General features: G+C 38.1%; 3 protein-coding genes across 4 annotated transcripts; 2 read left to right on the forward strand and 1 right to left on the reverse strand.

The window, feature by feature from the left end:
* Nucleotides 1-1,432: 1,432 nt before the first annotated feature.
* On the reverse strand, nt 1,433-4,651 carry cox4i1 (cytochrome c oxidase subunit 4I1). The gene is made up of 5 exons (XM_008405924.2): nt 4,518-4,651; nt 3,753-3,829; nt 2,156-2,320; nt 1,879-2,010; nt 1,433-1,763 (listed from the first exon to the last, which is right to left on the reverse strand). Exons 2-5 carry the CDS (start codon nt 3,826-3,828, stop codon nt 1,627-1,629), a joined length of 510 nt encoding a protein of 169 aa, XP_008404146.2. The 5' UTR covers nt 3,829; nt 4,518-4,651; the 3' UTR covers nt 1,433-1,626.
* A 2-nt stretch (nt 4,652-4,653) lies between these two features.
* Nucleotides 4,654-7,540, forward strand: emc8 (ER membrane protein complex subunit 8). 2 transcript variants are annotated; one of them, XM_081605212.1, is made up of 6 exons: nt 4,654-4,833; nt 4,961-5,175; nt 5,955-6,031; nt 6,128-6,197; nt 6,273-6,367; nt 6,455-7,540. In XM_081605212.1, the coding sequence occupies exons 2-6, from the start codon at nt 4,963-4,965 to the stop codon at nt 6,612-6,614; spliced, it is 615 nt and encodes a 204-aa protein (XP_081461338.1). In that variant the 5' UTR covers nt 4,654-4,833; nt 4,961-4,962; the 3' UTR covers nt 6,615-7,540. The 2 variants fall into 2 exon arrangements, with proteins under 2 accessions (XP_081461338.1, XP_008404144.1); XM_008405922.3 differs by having other exon boundaries at nt 4,655-5,175.
* Nucleotides 7,541-8,999: 1,459 nt separating this feature from the next.
* Nucleotides 9,000-11,968, forward strand: gins2 (GINS complex subunit 2). The gene is made up of 5 exons (XM_008405921.2): nt 9,000-9,207; nt 9,453-9,567; nt 10,614-10,713; nt 10,812-10,938; nt 11,607-11,968. Exons 1-5 carry the CDS (start codon nt 9,118-9,120, stop codon nt 11,733-11,735), a joined length of 561 nt encoding a protein of 186 aa, XP_008404143.1. The 5' UTR covers nt 9,000-9,117; the 3' UTR covers nt 11,736-11,968.
* Nucleotides 11,969-12,171: the final 203 nt, after the last annotated feature.

Below are 12,171 nucleotides of genomic sequence, written 5' to 3' on the forward strand. Positions count from 1 at the left end.
CAAATAATAATAATGGCATTACAGCTTAATACTTAATAATTAAATATAGTTATTAATGTTCCACAAAAATATATTTATTTGAAACCGTGCATAATGCAAACGCACAAGGAAAAATAATAATACATTCGAAGGCTGTAGAAACCATCTAAAAGTAAATGTTATCTTTAATTAGTTTATAATGGATAATGACTTAATCTGCGAGAAAATCTTACCGTTCTATCATGAGTTTATAATCAATGTCAAACCTCTTGCAAAAGCCAGAAATATGCACTCACAGGTTATATATACTGACTTTCAGTCCTTCTGCAAAATATGAAGTTTGCTTAGATAGATCACTGTCGTAAAAGATCAATTGATACATTCCGTTTAAAATCTGTTAGTGAACTTGTTTGATGAGATCTATAGGGGATTATGAATCTTTTGTATGTTGAGTCTGTGTAGAATATTGTCTCTTTTTATGGAGAGGTTTAAGGGGTAATGAATTCCTATAAGAAACACATCAGCACCTCAATTTGAAAATGGCTTTAGCAAATTACAAAAAATATCAAATTGGTCAGTTTGGAGGACTAATTACGATATCAGTGTTATAGGAAAAAAATATTTCAACCTGCGATTTGCAATTCCAAAATGAAAACTTATATAACAGTACAAATGAGCTTGCATCCTCCCACAGTCCAAAAACATGACTGTCAGGTTAATTGGTCTGTCTAAATTGTCCCTAGGTGTGAGTGTGTGTGTGTGTGCATGGTTGTGTGTCCTGTGTGTCTCTGTGTTGCCCTGTGACAGACTGGCGACCTGTCCAGGGTGACCCCGCCTCTCGCCCGGCACGCTAGCTGGAGATGGGCACCAGCAACCCTCCCGACCCCACTGACGGACAAGGGTGAAAGAAAATGGATGGATAAATGAGCTTGCAGGTCTAATGGAGTTGTTGCATATGGATTTTTAACAGGAAACATGGCTCCAGAAAAAAATCTGTGGAAATTATGGACAAAGGATATTTATTCCAAGACAGATGGGTCTGAAATTTGACACATTTGGTACAATCAAGAATTATTGTGCCAACTACATGGGGTATGTTATACAAAACCCCTGAGAATACAGCAGAAAGCAGCCATGTGTTCGACGGAGCCACTGGACCTTTACATGTTCATCTGGAATTCTGATTAGCTTTTTGTACCAAAGCAGCTGATTTAATCAAGTCATCACCACGGCTTGTGAAACAACCCTAAAGTATATTTGATGAAGCCGTGTCGTATGCAATGACAGTTGCAACAGTAACATCTGTTAATATGGCCATCCAAATATTAGTTCAATTTTTTTAAATAATTTTAAAGTTTGACAAATACATACTGCTAAGCATATTTAAGATAACCATAACATATTCCTTGTTGTTATGGATTCCTTATGGAAAAAAAGACACAAAGCAAAGAAATAACTGGAGAGGTTTTATTTGGTTGAACGCGTTTTTATTTTATTATACACAGGGACCTTAGGAGGAAGTGGTCTTCCACAATGCACATATTGCAGTATTTTGAACAAATGATAAAACCAGAAATATAGATATTCTTGTATCTCTCAAGTTAGTTTTGCCTGGATCTAAGCACAGGAGGTAACTGTAGAGACCCGTTACTTTTTCCACTGCTTGTTCTCGTAGTCCCACTTGGCTGAGAAGCCCTCGACTGGGTTGATTCTCATGTCCAACATCCTTTGCAGTTCCTGCTCCTTGTACGAAGTCTCAAATGTATGTGGGACAGGTCCGTACACTACGAGCAGAAAATATGAAATTAATCAATACACTGCAAGAAAGCCATTGTTGTTCTTCTGAAAACTAAGATGTTGATAAAATGACGTTTGCGAAATAATTTTTTCCTTATTTACCATATTTCCTCTGCCAAAGAACAAGCAGACCAGTGAAACCCACGAGGAACATGACGCCCCCAACCACAGACTTCCACTCCTCTGATCCCTGGTTCATCTCAGCAAAGCTATCTTTGAAGCTGATGCGGTACACTGAACACAGACAAGACACAAAGATCTAAATTGATTCTTTCACATAAAAAAAAAATTTATAATAAAAATAACAGCAAGATATATTTCCCTTATGCTAAAATTGGTTTTGACCTGCAAAGAAAGGCTGTGTGTCACCAAGTCTTACATGCAAGCTTCTCCTCATTACTGAGAGCAGCCCAGGAGCCCTTCTCCTTCTCCTTCAGTGACTTCTGTTCTGGGGTAAGTTGCTGCACATAAGCCACTTCAGGAAGAGGGGTCTCCCTCCTGTCAAAGTAGGGGGGGAGAGAGTAGTCGTCCACCTTAGCAACGCCTGCAGGAAAAATACACACTTATGTGAAATTTTAAACCCGACACCTTTGTTCAAATCAAAATATGTGTTCTAAGATTAAACACAAAAGTAACAAGCTTCTGACATCAACAACACACATGATGAATATGACATGTCTGCTCTTGTGAGCCCTTGCTGGCTCGTTTCAAAACAAAGGAGAACCAAGATACTTTTCTAAGCAAACCTAAATGTTGTTTTTTCTACATGAAAGCATTTAAAGACCAACTTACAAAAACAATTACATCAACAAATAATGCAATTTATTTGTATGGCCAGTTTATAGTAATAACCACCACCGCAAAAGACAGCATAAAGAAAAAAAAGAACAGCTAAATTCTCACGTCTGAATTTCAAGAATTTACTTTCAATTTCTTATATGAATCCCTCCATATAAGGTGTAACAGTACTACAACTCAGTCACAGGCTACGGTAGAATTTGCCTACCAATTACTTTCAAACAGAAATATTTTTAACAAGCTAGGAAAAAAACAACAACAACAAAAACGTAAAAGTATCTCCATGTTAAATAAGAAAATAAAAGTAGACATTTATTTGTACCAAACCTAATGCAAGACTAGTCTCAAAACAAACAAGGGAAACCACGTGATGATGCCTAACTGCTGGAGGTGTTTATTTTATAGTTTAATGGGATTATAAAACCCTGGTGGCATATTTAACAGGTATCTGAATGCAGCAGGCGTTGCAAACCGCATGAATATAAAACATTCTTTGCTTGATCTCAACCGCTACAACAATCTGATCAGATATCTTAAGTTTTTGCAAAAACACACCCAAGTGGGATATCAAACAGCTGCATACCAACAATAACAGCCAACGTAGTTTTCACTTTTTGCCACTCTTACACTTTGCCTAAGATTACACTCCTACTTGTTTTGCCATGTGTCTCTGCTTCAAAACACCTGAGTCAAATGATGCCATTAGCAGAACTCGACTTCATTAGTGAGGAGGTAATTCAGCCATTTGATTCAGGGACACACCAAAGAGTTTCAGGTTATCCAACCTTGAGGCCTGGATTTGGAGATCCCTAGTCTAAGTTAATGATTGTCATCTATACCATAAAGATTTGGCTCTTGCAGCACAGTGTTTTCTTAAACAGCAGCATGTACTATTAGAACGCCTACTGTAAAATAAGCCGCTAGTGAAGGGGTCCTAGTGATAAATCTTAAACTACACACAGACAACGTAATTTGAGAAATTAGATGATTTGTTAGAAATGCAGAGGACGCAGGAATCTCTGTAGCCACATTTATGGCTCAATAAACTCGAGTTTTGAATGTTACATTTTAAATGAAGTTTCTGAGCAGTTAAATTTTAACTGGAACCAACTTCTTGTTTAGTTATATCAACAGCCAGGAAAGGAACATATTGATTTCATCTTGGCACCAGGTCTCACCATGTGCTCCACGTACACAGACAGATGCAGAAATGGCTCGTTTGCCAATAAGGCTGAGGGCTCTTGATGCCAACATTCTGTGGAAACAATGGGACAATACAATGCAAAACAAGTTGTGGAACTTTACATCTTGTTATACTTCAACTTAAGACAAAAAAGGAGCCCATTTTCTCACAGACCCAGTGATAAACTGCATTTGCATAAAATACTAGAAGAAAGTTTGCTGTAGAGAGCAAAAGATGACAATTTGTATATACTTTATACTGAATTAAATTATTTATACATCAGGTATATAATTGTTATTTGCGTCTGGCCATCACTAATAAAAGTCACTTAAATTAAATGGAAGCAGTTACATGGTTGACCAAACTAAAAGGTGTTCCGCTCATTGTGAGGACAAGCTAAAGTTAGCGTTAGCTACAAACACAAGGTCACAGTGCCCCGGGAAAAAAATTATCACAAAAACTTTGTTTATTTAAAACAACATTGCGGTATTATTTATTTTTTACGCACGAAAAAAATAATAATCTTAAGCTTATGTCTGACCAGTGAAACGTTTTCTACATCCACATCTTCAACCTGTGCAAAATGTAACTGTGAATGCTAACGGTAGCTAACCGGAAAATTAGCCGAGAGTCGCTCTACGAAGTAACTTAATTACACTGCCGTTCCGAAGGAGGTATGTATGTTATTATATCCGTAACGTTAGACTGTGAAATAAACGGTAACAATCAAAGAGCTGTAAATAAATAACAGATAAACGACCTGCACCGTTCCTTTCTCCTGTCCGCCGTTGGTCTGAAAAGAACTGGATATCTAGCCGGAAGAACGTAAGGCCTCCGCTGACATAAGCTGGAGCTCGATCTGAACGTAGGCACTTTACGACAACGTTTCACTTGTTTACGGCTCCACCGGTGCTACAGAAACGAAGGTGGACGTAAGATTAGCTCCTCTGATTGAACACGAGTTACTCATTTTTACAGAAAATACTGTTATAACTAACAATAACTACAAGGAGTATATGTACCAATCTGAATGGATAGTAGACTCCTTATGCTCAGACATTAAGGAAACTGCTGAGGTAGATTTCTACTTTTTTCTGGCATGATCGGTAACGATAGCTAGCAGCAGCAGCAGTAGTCGCTCTTCGCCGCAACTAGCAACTCTGACACTTTAAAAGGAACTGTCCGTCACCTGTTTTCTTACAGACATGCCTATTCAGTTGACTAGTCAGGCGTACTGTAAAATGCTTTTACATACTGCCAAATATCCTCACTGTGCTGTGAATGGGTTGCTGGTGGCAGAAAAGACAAAAGAGAAAAAGAAAGACGGTCACAGTGGTCCAGTTCTGTGCGTGGACTGTGTTCCTCTTTTCCACGGTACTCTTGCTCTGGCACCAATGCTGGAAGTAGCTTTGACACTGGTAAGTTTTTTTTTTTTTTTTTTTTTTTTTTTACCAGTTAAGCTCTACATGCAGCTGTTATCTTATGTGGCAGATCAGGTTGGGAGTAATGTATTCCTGAAAAAAGAGGGGTACAGTGTTTGGGCTTAGTTTTATTTAAAGCTCATATGCGACTCAGTTAGTTGAAGTTATGTCAGTTCTATGAATGCGAGTCAGTTTTTCCGACCATCTTCTCATTATTCGACTTGATGTTGAGGATTTTACAAAAATGTGTCGGTGATAAGACTCTACAATAAATCCTTGTTGCTATTGGTGTTTGGATTTTTGGAGAGATGATTGCAGTGTGCTGTCATTAATAAAACTTTCCCCCCTGTGATCCCCCAAATAATTAATGAACAAAATGTGACCGGTTATTGAGTTGTGGTTGTTGTTGTGCAATTTTGACTACATAAAATATATATTGAAAATAAAAACTAATATTGGGGTTAAAATCTGGGTTGGTCAAAATTTCTGGGGTTATGATGTTTGTATCAAATACACAAATCAGCTTTTTTCTGATTGATTTTTAATTTTTGTTTGAAATCGGTTCCAATTTTTGCCCACTCTAGTTTTGTTTTTCTTTATTAATTCTTAAGATAATAGAAATATCACTGCAGATCCTAAAATTAAGTCCACAGCTATAAAATACAATCTTAACGGAGCCATCATTTTGGTGAAAATGTTTTAATCTTTTTGCATTTAGTAAAACGAAAATAGTTATTTTGACCTTAACCTGTTTGCTTCCTTTCTGTTCATGTCAGATTGATACTTGGTGTAAAGAAAATAACTACATCATTGTCGGATATTATCAAGCCAATGAACAGACAAAGGACTCAAGGTACAAAGATTTAAATGAAAATCCCAGTCCTGCTTTTTTCAGTGAAACTAAATGCATTAAATTAAGGTGGTGCATAATTTTTTTTTCTTTGTTCAGACCAAATCAGGTTGCTCAAAAAGTGGCTGCCAGGATTTCGGAGAACTTCAGTGAAGCCGCTATTGTTATGGTAACGTTTTATCATTTAAATTAGCTTTGGTTTTTTTATGCAGGACATCAAATGATTTCATTGCGACTTCTGCAGGTGGACAGCAGCAGATTGACAATGAGCTGCTTCGAGCCCATTGTGTTTATCCACGATCACCATGAAAACAAGTGGAAAGTCCGAGACGTCACAACGTAAGTACCTGAGACACACAAACACTTTTCTTTTTTACTAAAACTGAAGTAGACTCACAGGAGTTTTCTGGGTGGATATTTTCCTAGGGACGCTTTTGAGGATTGGAGCGAAGCACAGAAGATCACGTCTGCCCTGCTGGTGGGCAGGTCCTACGAGAACTTGATTGACTTTGACAACCACTTGGACGACCTGAGGAATGACTGGACCAACCCTACCATTAACAAATCGGTCCTGGATCTCTGCTAAGACTTTCATGTGCAAATCTTTGGAGTTCCACGTGAAATTTTGCCTCTTATTTCTGCTCGCACGATGCTACATTAAAAACCTCCTGCACTGAAAGAATTGGTGGAGCGCTGATCATTCAGACTGAAGTCTCTCAAGTGCAGCCGCCACACACATGCACAGTTGGCCTTGGTTCACCTTTGCAAGGTGATGCTGAGGTGATAAAGGTTATTTGTTCTTAAATGAAACATTTCCGTTATTTTTTGGTTTTTGAAATCGTTTCTACAGATGCGTGCAAAAGATCTGGAATGTTTGACTTTTGTACATTGAGAAGGTAGTAGCCATACTGAAATCAAGTTCTAACTTATTAATAAAGCATTAGTAATAATTTCTAATTTAAGGTGTGAGGGGAAAAAAAAGCTATAGAGATGACTTCTAATTGTTATTTTTTAAGGTTTAAAACAAAACTTATGTAAAATGTACCCTGATGCTTTAAAAACCTTCACTGACCTACTTTAATGCTTCATGCATGCACATTTCCTTATTTTTCTCTTTCCACAATGTTTTTGGATGTTAGTTTTGGCTACAGATAGGTTTAAATTTACCGTACTTTTTTTTAAATGTCTGAAATGTATCAGGTCGTTAGAATGTGTGGATTTAGTTTTTCACTTGATGCTGGTTTGAATAACTTGCTTAAAGGTGTGTGTTCTTTCAGTTTGACTTCTAAATCACTTAGATATTGGAATTAGGTAAAGATTTTGACGTTATAGAGCTGCCTTCGTATTGGATAGAACTGCCCAGAATTAACTTCAAATTTGTTTAAAAACTTGGCATTTTTACAGAACCTTTATGAACTGAATGTAAAATGAAATTGGTTTCTTAAAGTGTCAAGGTACTTGATGAAGTTTTTCTTTTTCATTTGTGAAATAAATTTGCAGTCTTTTACTCAACTGTATTGGTCATTTTTAAGACTACTACAGGTGCGCATCAGATAAGCAATGCTGGGTGAAAGGTTTTTTGTTGAGTCCGCATCTTTTAATCCCATAATTCTGCACAATTACTTCTTTTATTCCGTTTTATTTTGTTTCTGGAAATTAATAGTATTTTAAGTTGTACTTAACACAAATTAGTATTTTTGCTCTAATACACGACCTCATGCATAATCAGAACAAATCAGTGACCTGAAATATCCATCCATCCATTTATTTTCTTTACACCCTTGTCCCTCAGTGGGGTCGGGAGGGTTGCTGGTGCCTCTCCAGCTAACGTTCCAGGTGAGAGGTGGGGTTCACCCTGGACAGGTCACCAGTCTGTCACAGGGCACCATAGAGACAGACAGGACAAACAACCATGCACACACACACTCACACCTAGGGGCAATTTGGAGAGGCCAATTAACCTGACAGTCTTGTTTTGGGACTGGGAGGAAACTGGAGTACCCGGGGAAAACCCATGCATGCACAGGGAGAACATGCAAACTCCATGCAGAAAGACCAGGGCCGGGAATCAAACCCAGAACCTTCTTGCTGCAAGGCAACAGCTCTACCAACTGCGCCACTGTGCAGACTGACCTGAAATATAACACATTAAATCTGTCCAAGAATTTTCAAGGACTCATGGTTGGTTATGATGTGTGCAGGAAGCATCTCCAGCAGCAGTCAGTTTTGCAATGAACCTGAAGAAGCCTGGTGTGAATCTATGAAGCCTCTTTTTCAACTAATTTGATTTGGGGTTATACTTGAATTATTTAATCCTCATGAGATTTCTCCTAGTTGTAAAAACAAGACCTTGTCATAGTTATGCATCATAACTATGATGCATAAAAGTACATCATAGTTTTGATGTACTTTTATGCTGTGCAGTTTGAAATCTTTCAAACTGCACAGCTTCCATAGTTAGAGAGAATAGTGTGTTTTTTTGTTGTTCACTGCCTCAACAACAACAACAACAAAATTAAACAAGTCTACAGAAACCACACATCAGAACTACTCTAATATGCCAGCATATTCTAGAACTTTTTGTTTAATGTTACATATCTTGCTGTTGTAAGAAATCATTTTAATTTTTACACATAAAAAAGCTGTAAAAAAATATGTATATATACTTATTTGGAAACGATATGCTCTTGAATAAAACATATGTATCGTTTGTGGTCTTTAGTTTCAGTCCTCTATAACCTCAGTTCACAATAAAATTAGTATGAAGGAAGATTGAAAACATCGCCATCTAGCGGCCCTTAGCTGTGGCTACCTTCACGCGGCGCCGGTCATTCGTTAATTTATTTTTATTTTTCTAATCACTCCGATCCAACTGTCCAAAGGAAACATGATGACAAATAACTAAAATGTTTTAAATATGTTTGAGAGCACGACGAGAAGCATCCTTCATCTTGTGTGTCGTACTTCCGGGTGATGACGCAGTTGTCCGCTCCTCGTTTCCTGTGCAGGCTTTTCACAGCTCACAGCGCGGGAACTCTAGTCAGAGTGTTGGTATGAAACAGTCACGGAAAACACAGTAACGATTTGCTATGGATCCTTCAGAGGTTGAATTTCTTGCTGAGAAAGAGTTTGTGAAAATAATACCAAATTTCAGCCTGGACAAGATCTATTTAATCGGGGTAAGTACGTGAGGAGAACTGCGTCAGATGTGTGTGTGTGTAGACCGTTTATTATATTTTTAACCTCCATCTTTTTCATTTGACGCATCAAGACATTATTTTCACTTCATACTTGTTTACATATCGCGCATTTTCATGTCTGCGCCAGACGCCAAGACAAATTCCGTTGTGTGAAAACACGTTGCAATAAATGGCGTTTTGATTCTGATGTTTACCTGAAAACCTCCGTTCATTTCTGTCTTCAGGGCGATTTGGGACCCTTCAACCCGGGACTTTCTGTTGATGTGCCCGTGTGGCTGGCCCTGAACCTAAAGCAGAGACAGAAATGTAGGATTCTTCCCCCGGAGTGGATGGATGTCGGTAGGTTTTCCAAAAGAATACTTGTGAAGTAAACATGTTTTTTTGTTTGTTTGTTTTTTAAACGTATTGCAAACATAAACCTGAAAAGTGTGGCGTGCATTAATATTCAGCGCTCTTGAGTTTAGACTTTGTTTGCCCACCTTCACTGCAATAACTGCAAATCTTTTAAACCAACCTTGCACATCTAAAAACTGGCATTTTCGCTAATTCTTTTGTACATCATGGCTCCAGCTCAGACAGACTGGACAAGAAGCAAAATGTCAAGCAATTTTTTAAAGTTTTGGCACAGATTTCAATTGACTCAGTTGACAAGACTTTGACTTCCATTTATTTATTTATTTTTTACAGAAATATACTTTAATCCGAACCACAAACGTTCATCTCAGTTCCTACCAATCTGAAGATCGTGCCAAGCTGTAAAAAAGATTTTTAACATTCTTAAATTCTAAAGTATATTATTTTCTCAAAAAATACTGTGGTATTTATAGCATTTTGTATGTTTATTTAAGCAGATGATATTTCGTGTTGCTACTTGCTTAGTGTTTTAGTTATAAACAAATTGTTGGTGTAATTTTTTTTAAATCTAGCAGTATTAGTTTTGAAATAAATGCTTTCACAATTCTTAATTCATTGAAAATTGTGTACATTTTCTATAAAGTGTACATCCTATTTATAACAGCTTGGGTTCTGAAACTAAAAGGAGGATTTTCTCAAATAACTAAAGTTTTTGTCTCTTTCACTGGTGCAGCTGCACAATGCAGAGCTTCTTTAATCTCCAAAATAGACTACAAAACTGTGTCTTTTCAAGTTTGGATTATTATTGGTTTTCCGGGCTTGCAATATTTTTACTGAAACTTTTTTTTTTCTATTTTTAAAATCAGAACATGCATAGAAGCTGAAACACAAGGCAAACGAGGGATCCGTAGAAAAAGACAAAGGAGGAAAAATCAGTATTGGCATAAAAAAAAGGGAATTCCATAACAAACATTTTTGCATTGAAACAGGGCAGATTTTTCCCCTTCTAAACTCCTTTTCCCATCATGCAGAGAAACTAGAGGAGATGCGAGAGCTTGAGAGAAAAGAAGACGCCTTTACTCCTGCACCCAGCCCATATTACATGGAGCTAACCAAACTGTTACTGAACCAGTGAGTAACGCACACAAACACGCTGCATTGCATCCCGCTCTGCTCTTTGCCGAGGCGATGCCAAGCCTTTCCCGTTGCCGGTTCTTGTCTTTCTCTAGCGCGTCTGACAACATCCCTAAAGCCGATGAGATCCGAACTCTGGTCAAAGACATCTGGGACACCCGGGTGGCTAAACTGCGTCTGTCTGCCGACAGCTTCATCAGGCAGCAGGAGGCTCACGCTCAGGTAACGTGGGAATAAACCACAACGCTGTTGGAGTCGTCGGCAAGCAGAACGGACGCACGTGTAGAACTGACCTGAACACAAATTAAAGCGTCACCCGACATGGAACGGCAAGGAGAGTGCAGAAAAGTATGATGAGGTTTATCTTCAGGTGATCCACATTAATTAGGCAAGGTTAAGCTCGCAGCACCTGTTTTTCCAACTTAACAGGATTACCAGTCATAGTCACAGTGTCTTGCAGAATATTTCGGATTATCCTTTTATCCCTTTAGCCTGTGTCTCGGCTGGTTTCTGTTCTGCTTCGATTTTGCTACAGACTCTTGAGAGAAACGGCCGCTTTAAGGTGCCCCAGTGTAACATAAAAAGTCAATAAACGTTTTATGTATTTATTTATTTTTTTAAACAACTATCATTGTCTGTAGGCCCACTGAGGGAGGAATGTAGGTGTACAAACTGAACGTTGTGTAAAGAATAAAAACCTGCCTCTCAGTTAAACTGTAGTACAACTTCTGACAAAACCATGTAATGTTTCTGTAAAAACAACCATTTTCTCTTCGAAAATGTGAATGTTACACATTTACAAATGGTAAATACCTGTGTTAGATTAGGATATTGACTGGCGAGTGCCACAGTGCTAGATCAGTGTCTTCATCCTGTGCTTTGCTCTGCAGCTGGACAACCTGACTCTGATGGAGATCAACACCATAAGAGAGTTCCTCCTCGATTCTCTCAACTGCATGTACAAGCTGCGCTCCAACCTGCAGCCTGGTGCCACTAAGGGCCAGTTTGGAGACTACTGATCCAAAAACCCAAGCCTTTTGGATGTTTTCAGAATTTTTAGAAGACTGGACTTCAACCTTTGAACTCTTTCGTTTCATTTTAAGGAATCGCACTTCATTTTTCAAGAAGATTTGAATTCATGGAAAGCATGTGTTTCATATGGATTGACTGTGCTTAATAGTGGAAATTCACATGCTATGGTCTCTGGATGTACGTTTTTTACCATGTGACAAAATAAATGCGCTTGTGTGTATGTCGAGTAGTTTTCTGTGCTGTTTGAGTGCTTTAGCAATTCACTTCCTCAGTAATTGATCTAACATCTACAGTAGTGTGAAAGTGGTAGAATGAATCACTTAAACAGAACAAGTCTGACAACTGAAAGTAGGCTAAAAGATCTGAAAAAGAAACGCATCATGCTGTGATCTAAGGATAATCACTGTTATTGACGCAAAACTT

The sequence above is a fragment of the Poecilia reticulata genome, chromosome 3 (genome assembly GCF_904066995.2).
Source record: "Poecilia reticulata chromosome 3, P_reticulata-male-v2, whole genome shotgun sequence".
NCBI classification, from domain to species: Eukaryota; Metazoa; Chordata; class Actinopteri; order Cyprinodontiformes; family Poeciliidae; genus Poecilia; species Poecilia reticulata.